This window comes from Ranitomeya variabilis, chromosome 2 (assembly GCF_051348905.1).
Source record: "Ranitomeya variabilis isolate aRanVar5 chromosome 2, aRanVar5.hap1, whole genome shotgun sequence".
NCBI classification, from domain to species: domain Eukaryota; kingdom Metazoa; phylum Chordata; class Amphibia; order Anura; family Dendrobatidae; genus Ranitomeya; species Ranitomeya variabilis.
Genome location: NC_135233.1, coordinates 391,046,633 through 391,069,229, shown reverse-complemented (window position 1 = coordinate 391,069,229; position 22,597 = coordinate 391,046,633). Strand labels below are relative to the sequence as shown.

The 22,597-nt window shown below is 49.3% G+C and overlaps 1 protein-coding gene across 8 annotated transcripts in view; it reads left to right on the top strand.

The window, feature by feature from the left end:
• The first annotated feature begins 15,670 nt into the window (after positions 1–15,670).
• POF1B (POF1B actin binding protein) overlaps positions 15,671–22,597 on the top strand; it is an 84,584-nt gene continuing 77,657 nt past the window's right edge. For 3 of the 8 annotated variants that reach the window (XM_077286491.1, XM_077286490.1, XM_077286489.1), the window contains exons 1-2: positions 15,726–15,876; positions 18,399–18,607. In XM_077286491.1, the coding sequence (XP_077142606.1) occupies positions 18,404–18,607 (204 nt within the window). In that variant the 5' untranslated portion in view covers positions 15,726–15,876; positions 18,399–18,403. Of the gene's footprint in view, positions 15,918–16,673; positions 16,691–17,531; positions 17,548–18,172; positions 18,311–18,398; positions 18,608–22,597 lie in introns of those variants that run through there. The other 5 variants (XM_077286484.1, XM_077286486.1, XM_077286487.1 and 2 more) reach the window with 5 other exon arrangements.

Genomic DNA, 22,597 nt, shown 5'->3' with positions numbered 1-22,597 from the left:
TTTAATGACATTTCTGGTTTATATCTGCTATGTCCTGGATCCGAGGACGCACTTTCCCTGATGAAGCTGTTCTACAGCGAAACGCGTGTCTCTTCCGCTCACTCCTCTGTCTCTTACTGTCCATTATGGCAGCTATCATTGCCTTCCATGTGCTCTCAGGTAGATATGGCTATGGATAGTTTCCTCCTGTCAAGATTCACACCGTGCTGCCAACAATATGTGACGGATCACGGGGAAAACACCTTTATCATCCCCACCGCTCACACCAATCATGAACTGGGGTGGTTTGGTTGCCCCTGGTTACTTCTGAAGGGGATTTATCTATATCCCACTTCCCAGTTCCGGTTTGGAACTTGCAGCTCTCTGGCGCCCCCTCACCCTCAGGTCAGTCTAGGTACTGCACCTAGGGTAATTACTCGCCAGAAAGGCTGCCTGCTATGTGCTGGCTATTGGACACACTGCAGCGAGGGCAATATAACTACTCCCACACAGGCGGGAACAATAATTATCAATGGTGCCAGTCGCTGCAAAGATGCGCGATTGCACAGGACAAGGTATGCTGCCACCAGCTCCGATTAACGGGTCCGGAGCCAACCCAAATCAGTAGCGTAATTCACCTCAAAGGACGCACAGTTCGTTTATAGAGCAGGGGAGACAAGCTAGCAAATTATATATTTTACTCCAAAAAAAGGTAGGCAGTGTTTGCAAAGTATAAATAAATAAAGATATTATAAAGAAGACAAAATCATGTATACATTACAATTACAAATAAAAGAAGGATTAAGATTGAAAAAACACTTACATAGCGTTCAGATCATTAATTTCATGGCTGGTCATGGACTGTGGAGGAGAAGGACGGCCACATATCCAGATGCGTCATACATCTGACCAGCAGCTACACCCCGGACAAAAGATCCTCCCAGAATGCTGGTCTCACTAAGTTAGTCTATCCCAAAACCACTCCCCCTGTGGTGACATCACTTAGAGGCTGACACCTCCCCTTTACTTAGAATATGAAAACTATTTTTTATGCCTAGCTCGCAGTAGGAATGTCGTATACTAAATACACGATGTGCACAATGTGCCCCACATCATGAGGATTATTTTAGGTGTAAACCCGAAGTAATTACGTGAACCGCTTACTGAGAAATCTGCACTTTGCACTCGTTGCGTTTAGATGCTAGCGCTTTCAGTGGGTGATAGATCTACCGATGGACATCCAGAATATATAATTCTTATCTCTCTAGCCCAAATCGGTGCCGCTATATATAACTTTAATAGAATAAAGAAACTCAGGGCTTCCACACCAATTTTGTCTGGTATTAGATGGGAGGAGGGAATGAGTAGTTTGCAGCTAAGCCATAAAACTCCAGTGATTCTAGTGAGGGTTTTGAATTACACACATACAAGCAGCAGGCAGCGAGAGAAGGGGGGGTAGGAATAGCCCGCAGCGTGTGTCTTGTAAAGATAAGTAGATACTCAACCATGGCATATTCACATTATCGTGACACCTCCACTGACTCATTTCCATCGAGATCTTTGGCCTCCTCTTCTGTTAGTATTTCACATACTTGGTGCATACTACTGATGAGTGAATATACTCGTTAGTCGAGATTTCTCGAGCACGCTCGGGTGGTCTCCGAGTATTTTTTAGTGCTCGGAGATTTAGTTTTTATCACCTCAGCTAAATGATTTACATCTACTAGCCAGGCTGAGTACATGTGGGGGTTTGCGTGGTTGCTAAGGAATCCCCACATGTAATCAGGCTGGCTAGTAGCTGTAAATCATCCAGCTGCGGCCGATGAAAAATAAATTTCCGAGCAGTCACAAATATTCTGGAAAACCTGAGCAACGAGTACACTCGCTCATCACTACTGGCTGCCAATTGTTTGTTGTTAGCACACGGTCGTGAGTCGGAAGTTTGCCGCCTTTTAATATTGAGGTGTTGGGTAATCACCATGTTGTATACAAGTTTTAATTGTTTTTATGTGTTTGTGGTTTAGTGTGTTCCGGTGTTCCAATAAAGCTACGGTAAATATTTTATACCATTATTGTCTGAATATTGATACAGGTGTGCACACAGATCGTGTGTTTGGTCTCTCTTGCTTTTTCCCACCCTTGTACCTCGGAGTGTGATGTGGCTCCTGCTCGGTACATAAATATGCATATCACTTCATATGTCCTTTCTTATTACATTGATACTATCTGCTGGGCTGTGTATCTAATCCTCTGCTGTGTGATACTGTCTACTAAGCTGTGTATATAATCCTCTCCTGTGTGATACTGTCTGCTGAGCTGTGTATCTAATCCTCTGCTGTGTGATACTGTCTACTAAGCTGTGTATATAATCCTCTCCTGTGTGATACTATCTGCTGACCCGTGTATCTAATCCTATCCTGTGTGATACTGTCTGCTGAGCTGTGTATCTAATCCTATCCTGTGTGATACTGTCTGCTGAGCTGTGTATCTAACCCTATCCTGTGTGATACTGTCTGCTGAGCTGTGTATCTAATCCTATCCTGTGTGATACTGACTGCTGAGCTGTGTATCTAATCCTATCCTGTGTGATACTGTCTGCTGAGCCGTGTATCTAGTCCTCTCCTGTGTGATACTGACTGCTGAGCTGTGTGTCTAATCTTATCCTGTGTGATACTGTCTACTAAGCCGTGTATCTAATCGTATCCTGTGTGATACTGTCTGCTGAGCTGTGTATCTAATCCTCTCCTGTGTGATACTGACTGCGGAACCGAGTATCTAATCATCCCCTGTGTGATACTGACTGCTGAGCCGTGTATCCAATCCTATCCTGTGTGATACTGAGTGCTGAGCCATGTATCTAATCCTCTCCTGTGTGATACTGACTGCTGAGCCGTGTATCTGATCCTATTCTGTGTGATACTGTCTGCTGAGCCGTGTATCTAATCCTCTCCTGTGTGATACTGTCTGCTGAGCTGTGTATCTAATCCTCTCCTGTGTGATACTGACTGCTGAGCCATGTATCTGATCCTATTCTGTGTGATACTGTCTGCTGAGCCGTGTATCTAATCCTCTCCTGTGTGATACTGACTGCTGAGCTGTGTATCTAATCCTCTCCTGTGTGATACTGACTGCGGAACCGTGTATCTAATCATCCCCTGTGTGATACTGACTGCTGAGCCGTGTATCTAATCCTATCCTGTGTGATACTGAGTGCTGAGCCATGTATCTAATCCTCTCCTGTGTGATACTGGCTGCTGAGCTGTGTATCTAATCCTCTCCTGTGTGATACTGTCTGCTGAGCTGTGTATCTAATCCTCTCCTGTGTGATACTGTCTGCTGAGCCGTGTATCTAATCCTCTCCTGTGTGATACCGACTGCTGAGCCGTGTATCTAATCCTCTCCTGTGTGATACTGTCTGCTGAGCCATGTATCTAATCCTCTCCTGTGTGATACTGTCTGCTGAGCTGTGTATCTAATCCTCTCCTGTGTGATACTGTCTGCTGAGCCGTGTATCTAATCCTCTCCTGTGTGATACTGACTGCTGAGCTGTGTATCTAATCCTCTCCTGTGTGATACTGTCTGCTGAGCCATGTATCTAATCCTATCCTGTGTGATACTGTCTGCTGAGCCGTATATCTGATCCTATCATTTGATATTCTCTGCAGAGCTGTGTATCTAAGCCTACGTGAGTGATACCATCTCGGGGGCCGCCCCACACTACAGGTTTCTATAGGGAGGGTCCATGATGATGAGAGATGAGGATAATCTGCAGGTTGGGTCTTTTATTTTGGAGGTTTTAGTCATGGAAATTCTGTCTCTCCCATCTTCTGACATCACAGATCTCTGAGGATCATCACACCTATCATTGTCATCATCCAGACTAGTATTATCAGGGATGCAAAGGGCCAGTATACAGCCCCAGTACACACCAGTATACAGCCCCAATATACACCACACCAGTATACAGCCCCAGTATACACCACACCAGTATACAGCCCCAGTACAAACCAGTATACAGCCCCAGTACACACCAGTATACAGCCCCAATATACACCAAACCAGTATACAGCTCCAGTACACACCACACCAGTATACGGCCCCAGTACACAATGGTATACAGCCCCAGTATACACCACACCAGTATACAGCTCCAGTATACACCACACCAGTATACAGCCCCAGTATACACCACACCAGTATACAGCCCCAGTACACACCACACCAGTATAAAGCCCCAGTACACGCCACACCAGTATACAGCCCCAGTACACACCACACCAGTATACAGCCCCAGTACACACCAGTATACAGCCCCAGTACACACCAGTATACAGCCCCAATATACACCACACCAGTATACAGCCCCAGTACACACCACACCAGTATACGGCCCCAGTACACACCACACCAGTATACGGCCCCAGTACACAATGCTATACAGCCCCAGTACACAGCCCCAATATACACCATACCAGTATACAGCCCCAGTATACACCACACCAGTATACAGCCCCAGTACACAGCCCCAATATACACCATACCAGTATACAGCCCCAGTATACACCACACCAGTATACAGCCCTGCTTTGAAAAAGAACTTATTGTTCGAAACGCGTAGCCTGCTGCTGCACATTCTCCTGTGAACCATGTCATTGGACTTTGGATTTTATCCTCAATAAATTTTGATATTTTTGGAAGCTGGATTTCTTTTCCTGTTTGCTCCAGTATACACCACACCAGTATACAGCCCCAGTATACACCAAACCAGTATACAGCCCCAGTATACACCACCCCAGTATACAGCCCCAGTACACACCAGTATACAGTCCCAATATACACCAAACCAGTATACAGCCCCAGTATACACCACACCAGTATACAGCCCCAGTACACACCAGTATACAGTCCCAATATACACCAAACCAGTATACAGCCCCATTATACACCACATCAGTATACAGCCCCAGTATACACCACACCAGTATACAGCCCCAGTACACACCATACCAGTATACACCACACCAGTATACAGCCCCAGTACACACCAGTATACAGCCCCAGTACACACCACACCAGTATACTGCCCCAGTACACACCAGTATACAGCCCCAGTACACACCACACCAGTATACAGCCCCAGTACACACCAGTATATAGCCCCAGTACACACCACACCAGTATACAGCCCCAGTATACACCACACTGGTATACGGCCCCAGTACACACCACAGCAGTATACAGCCCCAGTATACACCACACCAGTATACAGCCCCAGTATACACCACATCAGTATACGGCCCCAGTAAACACCACCCCAGTATACAGCCCCAGTACACACCACACCAGTTTACAGCCCCAGTATACACCACACTGGTATACGGCCCCAGTACACACCACAGCAGTATACAGCCCCAGTATACACCACACCAGTATACAGCCCCAGTATACACCACATCAGTATACGGCCCCAGTAAACACCACCCCAGTATACAGCCCCAGTACACACCACACCAGTTTACAGCCCCAGTACACACCAGTATACAGCCCCAGTATACACCACACCAGTATACAGCCCCAGTACACACCACACCAGTATACAGCCCCAGTATACACCACATCAGTATACGGCCCCAGTAAACACCACCCCAGTATACAGCCCCAGTACACACCACAACAGTTTACAGCCCCAGTACACACCGGTATACAGCCCCAGTACAAACCACACCAGTATACAGCCCCAGTACACACCGGTATATAGCCCCAGTACACACCACACCAGTATACAGCCCCAGTACACACTGGTATACAGCCCCAGTACACACCACACCAGTATACAGCCCCAGTACACACCACACCAGTATACAGCCCCAGTACACACCACACCAGTATAGAGCCCTAGTATACACCAATATACAGCCCCAGTATACACCACACCAGTATACAGCCCCAGTATACACCACACCAGTATACAGCCCCAGTACACACCACACCAGTATACAGCCTCAGTACACACCACACCAGTATACAGCCCCAGTATACACCACACCAGTATACAGCCCCAGTGCACACCACACCAGTATACAGCCCCAGTACACACCACACCAGTATACAGCCCCAGTACACACCACACCAGTATACAGCTCCAGTACACACCACATCAGTATACAGCCCCAGTATACACCACACCAGTATACAGCCCCAGTACACACCAGTATACAGCCCCAGTATACACCACACCAGTATACAGCCCCAGTACACACCATTATACAGCCCCAGTATACACCACACCAGTATACAGCCCCAGTATACACACCAGTATACAGCCCCAGTATACACCATACCAGTATACAGCCCCAGTATACACCACATCAGTATACGGCCCCAGTAAACACCACCCCAGTATACAGCCCCAGTACACACCACACCAGTTTACAGCCCCAGTATACACCACACTGGTATACGGCCCCAGTACACACCACAGCAGTATACAGCCCCAGTATACACCACACCAGTATACAGCCCCAGTATACACCACATCAGTATACGGCCCCAGTAAACACCACCCCAGTATACAGCCCCAGTACACACCACACCAGTTTACAGCCCCAGTACACACCAGTATACAGCCCCAGTATACACCACACCAGTATACAGCCCCAGTACACACCACACCAGTATACAGCCCCAGTATACAACACATCAGTATACGGCCCCAGTAAACACCACCCCAGTATACAGCCCCAGTACACACCACAACAGTTTACAGCCCCAGTACACACCGGTATACAGCCCCAGTACAAACCACACCAGTATACAGCCCCAGTACACACCGGTATATAGCCCCAGTACACACCACACCAGTATACAGCCCCAGTACACACTGGTATACAGCCCCAGTACACACCACACCAGTATACAGCCCCAGTACACACCACACCAGTATACAGCCCCAGTACACACCACACCAGTATAGAGCCCTAGTATACACCAATATACAGCCCCAGTATACACCACACCAGTATACAGCCCCAGTATACACCACACCAGTATACAGCCCCAGTACACACCACACCAGTATACAGCCTCAGTACACACCACACCAGTATACAGCCCCAGTATACACCACACCAGTATACAGCCCCAGTGCACACCACACCAGTATACAGCCCCAGTACACACCACACCAGTATACAGCCCCAGTACACACCACACCAGTATACAGCTCCAGTACACACCACATCAGTATACAGCCCCAGTATACACCACACCAGTATACAGCCCCAGTATACACCACACCAGTATACAGCCCCAGTACACACCATTATACAGCCCCAGTATACACCACACCAGTATACAGCCCCAGTATACACACCAGTATACAGCCCCAGTATACACCATACCAGTATACAGCCCCAGTATACACCACACCAGTATACAGCCCCAGTACACACCATTATACAGCCCCAGTATACACCACACCAGTATACAGCCCCAGTATACACCACACCAGTATACAGCCCCAGTATACACCACACCAGTATACAGCCCCAGTACACACCATTATACAGCCCCAGTATACACCACACCAGTATACAGCCCCAGTATACACACCAGTATACAGCCCCAGTATACACCATACCAGTATACAGCCCCAGTACACACCAGTATACAGCCCCAGTATACACCACACCAGTATACAGCCCCAGTACACACCACACCAGTATACAGCCCCAGTACACACCAGTATACAGCCCCAGTATACACCACACCAGTATACAGCACCAGTATACACCACATCAGTATACGGCCCCAGTACACACCACCCCAGTATACAGCCCCAGTACACACCACACCAGTTTACAGCCCCAGTACACACCAGTATACAGCCCCAGTATACACTACACCAGTATACAGCCCCAGTACACACCACACCAGTATACAGCCCCAGTACACACCACACCAATATACAGCCCCAGTATACAGCACACCAGTATACGGCCCCAGTACACACCGGTATACAGCCCCAGTACACACCGGTATACAGCCCCAGTAAACACCACCCCAGTATACAGCCCCAGTACACACCACAACAGTTTACAGCCCCAGTACACACCGGTATACAGCCCCAGTACAAACCACACCAGTATACAGCCCCAGTACACACCGGTATATAGCCCCAGTACACACCACACCAGTATACAGCCCCAGTACACACTGATATACAGCCCCAGTACACACCACACCAGTATACAGCCCCAGTACACACCACACCAGTATACAGCCCCAGTACACACCACACCAGTATAGAGCCCTAGTATACACCAATATACAGCCCCAGTATACACCACACCAGTATACAGCCCCAGTATACACCACACCAGTATACAGCCCCAGTACACACCACACCAGTATACAGCCTCAGTACACACCACACCAGTATACAGCCCCAGTATACACCACACCAGTATACAGCCCCAGTGCACACCACACCAGTATACAGCCCCAGTACACACCACACCAGTATACAGCCCCAGTACACACCACACCAGTATACAGCTCCAGTACACACCACATCAGTATACAGCCCCAGTATACACCACACCAGTATACAGCCCCAGTACACACCAGTATACAGCCCCAGTATACACCACACCAGTATACAGCCCCAGTACACACCAGTATACAGCCCCAGTATACACCACACCAGTATACAGCCCCAGTATACACACCAGTATACAGCCCCAGTATACACCACACCAGTATACAGCCCCAGTACACACCAGTATACAGCCCCAGTATACACCACACCAGTATACAGCCCCAGTACACACCACACCAGTATACAGCCCCAGTACACACCAGTATACAGCCCCAGTATACACCACACCAGTATACAGCACCAGTATACACCACATCAGTATACGGCCCCAGTACACACCACCCCAGTATACAGCCCCAGTACACACCACACCAGTTTACAGCCCCAGTACACACCAGTATACAGCCCCAGTATACACTACACCAGTATACAGCCCCAGTACACACCACACCAGTATACAGCCCCAGTATACAGCACACCAGTATACGGCCCCAGTACACACCGGTATACAGCCCCAGTACACACCGGTATACAGCCCCAGTACAAACCACACCAGTATACAGCCCCAGTACACACCGGTATACAGCCCCAGTACACACCGGTATACAGCCCCAGTACACACCACACCAGTATACAGCCCCAGTACACACCACACCAGTATACAGCCCCAGTACACACCACACCAGTATACAGCCCCAGTACACACCGGTATACAGCCCCAGTACACACCGGTATACAGCCCCAGTACACACCACACCAGTATACAGCCCCAGTACACACCACACCAGTATACAGCCCCAGTATACACCAGTATACAGCCCCAGTACACACCACACCAGTATACAGCCCCTGTACACACCACACCAGTATACAGCCCCAGTATACACCACACCAGTATACAGCCCCAGAATACACGACACCAGTATACAGCCCCAGTACACACAAGTATACAGCCCCAGTATACACCACAGCAGTATACAGCCCCAGAACACACCAGTATACAGCCCCAGTATACAACACACCAGTATACAGCCCCAGTAAACACCACATCAGTATACAGCCCCAGTACACACCACACCAGTATACAGCCCCAGTATACACCAGTATACAGCCCCAGTATACACCACACCAGTATACAGCCCCAGTACACACCACACCAGTATACAGCCCCAGTATACACCAGTATACAGCCCCAGTATACACACCAGTATACAGCCCCAGTACACACCACACCAGTATACAGCCCCAGTATACACCAGTATACAGCCCCAGTATACACACCAGTATACAGCCCCAGTATACACACCAGTATACAGCCCCAGTACACACCACACCAGTATACAGCCCCAGTACACACCACACCAGTATACAGCCCCAGTATACACCAGTATACAGCCCCAGTATACACCACACCAGTATACAGCCCCAGTATACACCACACTAGTACACACTGGGATCAGAGGGCCGATCCCCAGACACTGAACATCTGACGACCCCCAGTCTTATGTGCAGGACCCCTGTGTGTTTTCACCACTCAGGAGTCTGGGGAATCAGACTAAGGGTGAGTGTCCACGGTAAGTAAACGCTGCGTGATTGACGCTGCAGCATCAAACACGCAGCGTCCAGATGTTCCAGCATAGTGGAGGGGATTTTTTGAAATCCCGTGTCCACTATGCGTGGAAACCTGCACGCGGCGGCCCTGCGACTCCGGACATGCTGCGCGTCTTTTCAGATCGCAGCATGTCCGTGCTACCTGCGGCGACGCTGCGTCGCCGCAGGTAATATCACAGGGCCCTATGGCGAGGGGTGCGATGATCCCGGATGTGTACAGTACACATCCGGCATGATCGCGTCCCAGAAAGGGGGCGGGGCTTAGCACCGAGCGGCTTCGCCGCTGCGGCGATACCGCCGGCCATCCTGAGCGTGGACACGCACCCTAATGGTCACCCAGCTTTCCCAGGAGCAGATAACGTGACAGGTGCAGCAGGTCCCGGCGTTCACTGCTCAGGACAGTAACCTGATTCACTGGTTGTAGATCATTTTGGCCTCTGGCTCCCCAGTTCTGTATACAACATTCATTATTTAAGCCGAATTAACCCTCTGACTGCTGAACCTCCCACTACGACCTCCTGGAGTCGACAACTGAGAATCCACTCTGAAAATATTATTTACACTGGAAAATGTCATAAAACTTCACCGGCCATAAATCTCCGACATTCCAAATACTGAAGAGAATGGAGGCAGGAGTCACATCTGTGCGCTAGAAATACAAGACGTCAGCGCGTATCTAACAATGTATGTCCTACAGCTCGTATCCATCATGTATCTAATAACATGTATCCATCAACATGTATCCAACAGTGAGCATCATAGAATGTTAGAGTTATAAGGGACCTCCAGGGTAATCGTGTCTGACCCCCGGCTCAATGCAGGACTCACTAAATCATCCCAGACTGATGTCTGTCCAGCCTCTGAAGACTTCCATTGAAGGAGAACTCACCACCTCTCGTGGCCGCCTGTTCCACTCATTGATCATCCTCACTGTCAAAAAGTTTTTACTAATATGTAATCTGTATCTTCTCCTTTTCAGTTTCATTCCTTTGCTTCTGGTGTTTCCATGTGCAAATGAGAATAATGATCCCGTTACACTGTGACAGCCCTTCAGATATTTGTAGACAGCTATTAAGTCTCCTCTCAGTCTTCTTTATTGCAGCTAAACATTCCCAGATCCTGTAACCGTTCCTCATAGGACATATTTTGCAGACCGGTCACCATCTTGCTCGCTGTTCTCTGAACTTGCTCCAGTTTGTTGATGTCTTTTTAAAATGTGGTGCCCAAAACTGGACCCAGTATTCCAGATGAGGTCTGACCAAAGAGGAGTAGAGGGCAATAGTGACTTCACGTGATCTAGACTGTAAGCTTCTCTTAATACATCCTAGAACTGTGTTTGCCTTTTTTGCTGCTGCATCACACTGTTGACTCATGCACAGTCTGTGATCTATTAGTATACCCAAGTCTTTTTCACACGTGCTGTTGCTTAGTTCTGTTACTCCCATTCTATAGATGTAATTTTCGCTTTTCTTGCCCAGATATAGAATCTTACATTTCTCCCTGTTAAATACCATTCTATTAGTCGCTGCCCATTGTTAAACCTTATCTAGATCCTTCTGAATCCTTTCTCTTTTTTCTCTAGTGCTAGCTATCCCTCCTAGCTTTGTATCGTCTACAAATTTGATGAGTTTACCTTCAGTTTCCTTATCTAGATCACTTATAGAAATGTTGAACACCGGGCCCAGGACAGAGCCTTGTGGTACCCCACTTGAAACCCTCTTCCAATTGGATGTGCAACCATTTATTACCACTCTTTGAGTACGATCACTGAGCCAGTTATAACTCCACCCAGCCATAGACTTTTCAGTCCCATGCTTGGTCATTTTTTCAATAAGGATCGTATGATATACAGTACAGACCAAAAGTTTGGACACACCTTCTCATTTAAAGATTTTTCTGTATTTTCATGACTATGAAAACTGTAAATTCACACTGAAGGCATCAAAACTATGAATTAACACATGTGGAATTATATACCTAACAAAAAAGTGTGAAACAACTGAAATTATGTCTTATATTCTAGGTTCTTCAAAGTAGCCACCTTTTGCTTTGATGTCTGCTTTGCACACTCTTGGCATTCTCTTGATGAGCTTCAAGAGGTAGTCACCGGGAATGGTCTTCCAACAATCTTGAAGGAGTTCCCAGAGATGCTTAGCACTTGTTGGCCCTTTTGCCTTCTCTCTGCGGTCCAGCTCACCCCAAACCATCTCGATTGGGTTCAGGTCTGGTGACTAAGGAGGTCATCTGGTGTAGCACCCCATCACTCTCCTTGGTCAAATAGCCCTTACACAGCCTGGAGGTCAGTTTTGGGTCATTGTCCTGTTGAAAAATAAATGATGGTCCAACTAAACGCAAACCGGATGGAATAGCATGCTGCTGCAAGATGCTGTGGTAGCCATGCTGGTTCAGTATGCCTTCAATTTTGAATAAATCCCCAACAGTGTCACCAGCAAAGCACCCCCACACCATCACACCTCCTCCATTCTTCACGGTGGGAACCAGGCATGTAGAGTCCATCCGTTCACCTTTTCTGCGTCGCACAAAGACACGGTGGTTGGAACCAAAGATCTCACATTTGGACTCATCAGACCAAAGCACAGATATCCACTGGTCTAATGTCCATTCCTTGTGTTCTTTAGCCCAAACAAGTCTCTTCTGCTTGTTGCCTGTCCTTAGCAGTGGTTTCCTAGCAGCTATTTTACCATGAAGGCCGGCTGCACAAAGTCTCCTCTTAAGGCCGGAGTCACACTAGACCATAATATGGACGAGTGCAATGCGATAAAAAATCGCATATCACTCGGCCCAATGTTAACCTATGGTGCAGCTCCCATCATCCATTGTTTTCTCGGCTGTATTCAGGATCCAAGTGAAATCGCAGCATGCTGCGATTGTCAGCGTATCTCGGCCGAGAATCGCCAATGCAAGTCTATGGGTGTGAGAAAAAACGGATTACACACGCACCATCAGTGTGACTTGCGAGAAATACGCAGCGGTGTTCTAGAGAAAAGCCGGCAATTCAGTGCGGTGTACAGTAAAATCACACTGACAGGTTAGAATAGAATAGATAAAATAAATGTCTACACATAGGATATATATATATATATATATATATATATATATATATATATATATATATATATATATGTCAGTGAGATATATATATATATATATATATATATATATATATATATATTTATATTTCATACAGCGCTAAATAGCAGAATTGCCGGCTTTTCCTATCTCCTTCCCAAACCCGACAGGATATGAGAGATGGTTACATACAGTAAAAAATTTCATATCCCTTATTTGTTACATATTCCTCACAACTAATGTTAGAAGTGTCTGTGTGCAAAATTTGGTGGCTCTAACTGTTAAAATAAAGGGTTAATTCACGGAAAAAACTGGCGTGGGCTCCCGCGCAATTTTCTCCGCCAGAGTGGGAAAGCCAGTGACTGAGGACAGATATTAATAGCCTAGAGAGGGACCATGGTTATTGCCCCCCCTGGCTAAAAGCATCTGCCCCCAGCCACCCCAGAAAAGGCACATCTGGAAGATGCCCCTATTCTGGCACTTGGCCACTCTCTTCCCACTCCCCAGTAGCAGTGGGATATGGGGTAACAAAGGTTTAATGTCACCTTGCTATTGTAAGTTGTAAGGTGACATTAAGCCAGGTTAATAATGGAGAGGCGTCAATAAGACCCCTATCCATTATTAATCCTATAGTAATAAAGGGTTAAAAAACCCACACACATTAGGAAAAAAGTATTTTAATGAAATAAAGACACAGGGTGTTGTAATAGTTTATTATACTCTCAATCCAATTGAAGACCCTTGTCACCTGAAACAAAGTTAAAATAAAAAAACAACAATATCCCATACCTTCCGCCGTTCAGTCTTGTCCCACGATGTAAATCCATCTGAAGGGGTTAAATAATTTTACAAGCAGAAGCTCTGCTAATGCAGCTGTGCTCCTGCCTGTAAAAAGTGGGAAATGAATGGGAAGCAGGGGAATGTAGCATCATAGACTTGCGGTGCTGTGCCCCCTGCTGGCATAACCTCAGATGAACTCTAGTGTGAGAAAAGATTCAGAAAAGTTCCCACGCTCGAGTTCATATGAGTTTATGCCAGCAGGGGGCGCAGCACCGCAAGTCTACGATGCTAAGTTCCCCTGCTTTCCATTCATTCCCCAAATTTTACAGTCAGGAGCACAGCTGCATTAGCAGGCTCCTGGTTGTAATTTACATCGTGGGACTTGACTGTAACGTCGGACAGGTATGGGATATTGTTTTTTTTTATTCTAACTTTGTTTCAGGTGACAAGGGTCTTAAGCTGGATTGAGAGTATAATAAACTATTACAACATCATGTGTCTTTATTTCATTAAAATACTTTTTAATAATGTGTGTGTGCTTTATTAACCATTTACTAGTATTGGATTAATAATGGATAGGTGTCTTATTGACACCTCTCCATTATTAACCAGGCTTAATGTCACCTTACAATAGCAAGGTGACATTAACCCTTCATTACCCCATATCCAACCTCTACAGGGGAGTGGGAAGAGAGAGGCTAAGTGCCAGGATAGGCGCATCTTACAGATGTGCCTTTTCTGGGGTGGCTGGGGGCAGATGTTTTTAGCCAGGGGGGGTCCAATAACCATGGTCCCTCTCTAGGCTATTAATATCTGTCCTCAGTCACTGGCTTTCCCACTCTGACGGAGAAAATTGTGCGGGAGCTCACACCAGTTTTTTCCGCGATTTAAGCCTTTATTTTAACAGCTAGAGCTCCCAAATTTTGCACACAGACACTTGGAACATTATTAGTGAGGAATATGTAATAAATTAAGGGATATGAAATGGTTTACTGAGTGCAGCCATTGATCTATTTACTATATGTCTTTTTTTGGTTATGCACCAGTTCAGACTAGATTGCTGTTCAGTCAGTTTTCCTATATTTACTAAGCACATGTGGGCGATACTGGACTCTGATGATACACGACTGTCACATCCAGATCTGACACATAAGGCCACCTTCTCACCGAGTCTTTACGCTGCGTTTTTTTTTTTGTTCTTTTACAACACAAGTATCCGATTTTACTTAATGGGGCAGAAAATCTGCAGCATCAAAAATTCTCCAAAAGCTGATGGTGGGAAGAGGGCCCCATAGTCCAGCGACTGCACCAGCAGGGGCTCCCAGAGCTCTGGGGGACGCATGAGGCCCTGTGATGACAGCGTGTCCCCGCAGCTCCCGGGATATAACTGTGCAGGGGTCGCAGTTACCCCCGTGTGAGACCATAGCAGCAGTGGCCCCGATAGTCCGGAGCTGTGACAGGAGGAGCACCCGGGCCGGAGCCGCTGCTCGCAGGATCTGCGTTGTTCCTCCTACAAATCTTGCCTAATCTGATTTCATGGTGTCACCAGGAGGGGGCGACCCCCACAGCACAGTGCGACCCTCATCACTGCTAGAACATTTTGTGCACACACGACTCTGCGACATCGCACGAACTCTACTGTGTCTGTGCGACTCACCGGGGTGGAGCAGGTGTACCTGTCACGTGTGTGCCCCGCCCCCTAATACACACCACACCCCCTAAATGCCCCGCCCTCTTCAGAGTTGACGGCTCCGTAGCCAATAGAGGCTCAGAGAGGAAAACAAACCCTGAGAGGAGAGACAGCGGCGGCCGAGCAGGTACCGGATACAGGACTGTGTGCACGGGGGGCTGCGAGCAGGTACCGGAGACTGTGTGCACGGGGGGCTGCGAGCAGGTACCGGAGACTGTGTGCACGGGGGGCTGCGAGCAGGTACCGGACTGTGTGTGCACGGGGGGCTGCGAGCAGGTACCGGACTGTGTGCACGGGGGGCTGCGAGCAGGTACCGGACTGTCTGTGCACGGGGGGCTGCGAGCAGGTACCGGACTGTGTGCACGGGGGGCTGCGAGCAGGTACCGGACTGTCTGTGCACGGGGGGCTGCGAGCAGGTACCGGACTGTGTGCACGGGGGGCTGCGAGCAGGTACCGGACTGTGTGCACGGGGGGCTGCGGGCAGGTACCGGACTGTGTGCACGGGGGGCTGCGGGCAGGTACCGGAGACTGTGTGCACGGGGGGCTGCGAGCAGGTACCGGACTGTGTGTGCACGGGGGGCTGCGAGCAGGTACCGGACTGTGTGCACGGGGGGCTGCGGGCAGGTACCGGACTGTGTGCACGGGGGGCTGCGAGCAGGTACCGGACTGTGTGCACGGGGGGCTGCGTGCAGGTACCGGACTGTGTGCACGGGGGGCTGCGGGCAGGTACCGGACTGTGTGTGCACGGGGGGCTGCGGGCAGGTACCGGACTGTGTGCACGGGGGGCTGCGAGCAGGTACCGGAGACTGTGTGCACGGGGGGCTGCGTGCAGGTACCGGACTGTGTGCACGGGGGGCTGCGGGCAGGTACCGGACTGTGTGCACGGGGGTCGGGGGGCTGCGAGCAGGTACCGGACTGTGTGCACGGGGGGCTGCGTGCAGGTACCGGACTGTGTGTGCACGGGGGGCTGCGGGCAGGTACCGTAATCTGTGTGCACGGGGGGCTGCGAGCAGGTACCGGACTGTGTGCACGGGGGGCTGCGGGCAGGTACCGGACTGTGTGTGCACGGGGGGCTGCGGGCAGGTACCGTAATCTGTGTGCACGGGGGGCTGCGAGCAGGTACCGGACTGTGTGCACGGGGGGCTGCGAGCAGGTACCGGACTATGTGTGCACGGGGGGCTGCGGGCAGGTACCGGACTGTGTGTGCACGGGGGGCTGCGGGCAGGTACCGGACTGTGTGTGCACGGGGGGCTGCGGGCAGGTACCGGACTGTGTGTGCACGGGGGGCTGCGGGCAGGTACCGGACTGTGTGTGCACGGGGGGCTGCGGGCAGGTACCGGACTGTGTGTGCACGGGGGGCTGCGGGCAGGTACCGGACTGTGTGTGCACGGGGGGCTGCGGGCAGGTACCGGACTGTGTGTGCACGGGGGGCTGCGAGCAGGTACCGGACTGTGTGTGCACGGGGGGCTGCGAGCAGGTACCGGACTGTGTGTGCACGGGGGGCTGCGAGCAGGTACCGGACTGTGTGTGCACGGGGGGCTGCGAGCAGGTACCGGACTGTGTGTGCACGGGGGGCTGCGAGCAGGTACCGGACTGTGTGTGCACGGGGGGCTGCGGGCAAGTACCGGACTGTGTGTGCACGGGGGGCTGCGAGCAGGTACCGGAATCTGTGTGCATGGGGGGCTGCGAGCAGGTACCGGAATCTGTGTGCATGGGGGGCTGCGAGCAGGTACCGGACTGTGTTTACTGGGGGCTGCGTCAGGTACCGGACTGTGTGTGCACGGGGGGCTGCGAGCAGGTACCGGAATCTGTGTGCATGGGGGGCTGCGAGCAGGTACCGGACTGTGTGTGCACGCGGGGCTGCGAGCAGGTACCGGAATCTGTGTGCACGGGGGGCTGCTAGCAGGTACCGGACTGTGTTTACTGGGGGCTGCGTCAGGTACTGGGGGTCCTGTGCATATATAGGAGGCTGTGTGCTGGTTAGGGGGTCTCATGTAGTTATTAGTCCTGTCTCTATTGGGCTCCTCTCGGTGTATGTAGGGTCTCGTACATGTATAGGGGGTCCTGCCCCACATTTGCACTTGCAGATCCTGTAGCGGCACAGAGGTGGTAGCAGCCGCGTAACCGTCTTACACTGCAGGGGGCGATGATGGGAGGCGGAACTGTCATTGCTGCACCGTTATAGGGGTCCGTGAATGATGTACAGGGTGATCAGCAGCAGGGGTGGGGGGCTGAGCGGTGGTCTCACATTGCATCCAGCTGACACTTTCCTGCAGGAGACCTCCTCTCCCGGGTGCAATGCTCGTGCTGCAGGAGACCTGGCGCTCAGCTGCCCCCATTAGCAGAGTTCAGTAATGTGCGTGTCCTGGATGTCTGTGTGAACGCGGCCTGATGAGAGTCACAAATGATTTTAGGTGTCGCCGCCCCCCCGCCCGTTTACATATTATATAAGGCGCGAGGGATGATGTCTGCTGTAACCTGACGAGAACCTGATTGTTTTGCCCGAGGTGTGAGGAGGGGATCGGACTCGCACACAATCGCTCAGTCTCTGCTGTGCTTTGGTGAGACTACAACTCCCAGCATGCGGCGGAGCTCGGCGTAATCCTGGTCTGGCTTCTCCGGATGTTCACCTTTGAGTCTTGTCCTCAGGTATAATGTCCACCTCCAGCTACTGGGTGTCGGAGAACGGCAGCGCCTCAGACAAGGACAACGTCTTCATCGAGCGAGTGAGAACCTACAGTCCCATCACCAAGTCCTTCCAGTTCCGGGACGACCCCGGCCCCCTATCCCCCATACCCGTGGGCTCTGGGGTGCAGTCCAGGCTTTGGGCTCAGGAGCAGCAGGTTCAGCAGATCCAGGTGAGGAGGGCGCTGGGGGTCGCCTCTGTATTATGGTCCGGTGTCCGGAGAACTTGCTGAGACTTGTAGTGTGGAGTACTACCGGATTTCTATTAGACTGTGAAAAATATTTAGAATTGAGAGTCCTCAGTGGTTGATACCTTTCAATGGCTAACTGAAAAGATGGTAACAAATTGCAAGCTTTCGAGACTACACAGGTCTCTTCATCAGGCAAAGACTGAAAGAAATTCTGAAGAATCACATATTTATGCACAACATAGTATAGAAAAAAACAAACACATGGATAAGACAGGTGACATGAAGCAGAACTACCATGAGTGATAAACAGCTATGTCCATAAATATTGGGCCAGTTCTTAGATAAGGAATGTTTTATTGTCCCCTGATTGGGGTCTGGTTCTGTTGTGATGACCCCTCATAGTCTGAGGGGCAAGTTCCTTAGTTGATGTAAAAAGACATAAATCCATGCAACACATTCATTCCTGCAGTGAGAGTGTCAAAGGTCGTCATCAGTTTATATTCCCAGACTCTTCTGTCTCTCTGAGATTTGAAGCTACCTTTTAACACAAGTAATTTAATGTCCATAATGTTATGATTCGAGAGATAGAAATGTTTCCAAGAACAATTGAATACCAGATTACAAGAGCCACCAGAATATCAAGGAATCACCTGCTACATTACAAAGCTAAAGAAGAAAATAACCGGGTGCCTCTTCTAGTTACCTACAATCCAAATCTGGAGGTGCTAAGGGGAGCTACACGGAAATTACAACCTTTACTACAAAAAGATGCCCGCTTATAATCCATGTTTCCAGACCCCCCACTACTGTGTTTTAGGCAGTCCCCAAATCTAAGAAGCATCATTGTCAAGAGCTCCCTGTCCTCTCCAACAGCTGCAGGTACCTTTCCTTGCCACCAGAAAAAATGTAAAACCTGTCCATGTATAATGACCACGGACAAGATAAAGATCCCCAACTCACATCCGCACTACAAGATACCAGGTACTTTCAGCTGCATCACATCTAATGTGGTGTACCTAATTATTTGTACTAAATGTCCAACTGGGGGTCTGTATGTAGTGGAGACAGGGCAGAAATTGAGAACAAGAATGAATTCTCACCACCAACGAATAAGAGAAAAAAAAGAATGGACCTACCTGTGGCAATACATTTCTGTCTCCCGGATCACAGCACCATGGGCATGAAATTACTTGTGTTAAAAGGTAGCTTCAAATCTAAGGCTAGTTTCACACTAGCGTCGGGAACAACCCGTCGCTGTGCGTCGGGCCGACGTTCCCGACGCTAGGGTGGTCTCCGCCGCACAACGGGGGCAGCGGATGCATTTTTCCCACGCATCCGCTGCCCCATTGTGAGGTGCGGGGAGGTGGGGGCGGAGTTCCGGCCGCGCATGCGCGGTCGGAAAAAGTGGACCGTCGGGAGCAAAAAACGTTTTTTTCTCCCGACGGTCCGCTACCACACGCCCAAGCGTCGCAAAACGGACGCGACGTTTGGCAATGCGTCGCAAATGCGTCGCTAATGTTAGTCTATGACGAAAAAACGTATCCAGCAAGAACTTTTGCTGGATGCGTATTTTCGGCAAAACGACGCATTTGCGACGTATTGCAGTTAACGCTAGTGTGAGACTAGCCTTAGAGACACAGACGAGTCTGGGAATATAAACTGATGACGACCTTTGACACTCTCAGTGCAGGAATGAATGTGTCGCAAGGATTTGTCTTTTTACATCAACTAAGGAATTTGCCATGTGGGGTCATCACAACAGAAACAGACCCCAATCAGAGGACAATAAAACAATCCTTATCTAAGAACTGGCCCAATATTTATGGACATAACTGTTTATCACTCATGGTAATTCTGCTTCAGGTCACCTGTCTTATCCATGTTTTTTTTTTCTGGGCTATGTTGTGCATAAATATGTGATTCTTAAGAATTTCTTTTAGTCTTTTCCTGATGAAGAGACCTGTGTAGTCTCGAAAGCTTGCAATTTGTTACCATCTTTTCAGTTAGCCATTAAAAGGTATCAACCACTGAGGACTTTCAATTCTAAATATTTTTCTATCTACTGGCAAACACAGTACCAAGATATATATCTTTCCTGTATTAGACTGTGGTATTTGTTCATCCTGCTCCTCCTGGTTCATGCATTGAACTCCAGACTCACAGTAAAGCCTGACACCGAGGACTGGTTCATTATCAGCCATGTTCCTTCCTGTCCATTATACTCCATATAGTTTAATGTTAAAAAATTGCTCTCTGTTATCGGCCAGTAGTCTCTGCACGGTCCCTGAGATGAGGATCCTGCACAATTCGCTCCACCGTCTGCAGGGAATGATCAGATGGGAGACCTGATATGAGGTGGGAGCTCTGCCCATCCTGATCCTCCTGGTGCACCAGACACTGCCCTCCTCAGGTGTCACGCGTGCCCTGCAGACATCTTGGGGTTTTTGCCATTTCCCAGAGTTGCAGGTCCCGGGCCTCTCGCTTGGTTCGGAGAACTGCCCATCCTGATCCACCTGGTGCACGCAGACACTGCCCTCCTCAGGTGTCACACGTGCCTTGCAGACATCTTGGGTTTTTTTGCTATTTCCCAGAGTCGCAGGTTCCCGGCCTCTCGCTTGGTTCGGAGAACTCACACCCTCTTTGATCATTTGACAGTTCAAAACTAAAGCGCCGCACCCTGAGTCAGCAACGTGCGCAGCCCCGCCGCACACAACTATTAACCCCCCAACGTCCGGACCAGTGCTCCCGCCAGATGGGATCAGCGAGCCCAACATAGTGTCTATCGTGTAAAAAGCGAATGCACTGAGCAAGACGGGGTTAAATCTACTGACCGTCATGGTGGGGGACGGGGATCCTGGATCTATAGGATCCTGGAGCGACTGATCCAAAGATCATCGAGGTTCTCTGTAATGTGTGGGTACTTATAACGGGGCGAAATGTGCAGATGGAGACCTGGGAGTGTGGTTCATCTCCACATCAATGTGTTACATGGGACTGCAGGTGACATCTACTACATTATCTGTACTCCGAGAGTTATCACTGTGTTATCTGTGGTGTTACATAGGACTGCAGGTGACATCTACTACATTATCTGTACTCAGAGAGTTATCACTGTGTTATCTGTGGTGTTACATAGGACTGCAGGTGACATCTACTACATTATCTGTACTCGGAGAATAATCACTGTTATCTGTGGTGTTACATAGGACTGCAGGTGGCATCACTACATTGTACTCCTATACTCCTTGTATACTCCTGTGTATATACGGGCCGCGCGGTGCCGGTCGCCGCTGTATATCCGGTGCTGGTGTGATGATGCTTTGCACGATGTGCCAGGATCTGTGCTGCTCTTTGCTCCGTTCTCTGCGGTCGGATCTTATATTTATACAGTAATTATCCTGGTTATTCCAGTGTCTGCACATAATCTGCTGTTCTCTGGTTTTCCTTTACTCTTGTTGTGAAGTGTTTGTTACATTGTGACTCTGGCCACAGGCAAAAAGCTACAGAACAGAGGAGGTGCAATGTGCAGGGGCGGCCACTGGGGGCGCTGTGTGTTCAGGTCTATGAGAGGAAAGCTGGACAGGTGACAGCCATCATTATCCAGTTCCTCCATTACTGAGGGATATGGGAGACTGAAATAACCACGAAGCATCAGCCACGTATACACACTATATGGAGGAAAGTATGTGCCCCCCACATCCACCTCCGGGGGCTTCTCTGTCCTCATCTACATCCATACACATTAATATGGAGAAAGTATGTGCCCCCCACATCCACCTTCGGGGGCTTCTCTATCCTCATCTACATCCATACACATTAATATGGAGGAAAGTATGTGACCCCCACATCCACCTTCGGCGGCTTCTCTGTCCTCATCTACATCCATAGACATTAATATGGAGAAAGTATGTGCCCCCCACATCCACCTCCAGGGGCTTCTCTGTCCTCATCTACATCCATACACATTAATAT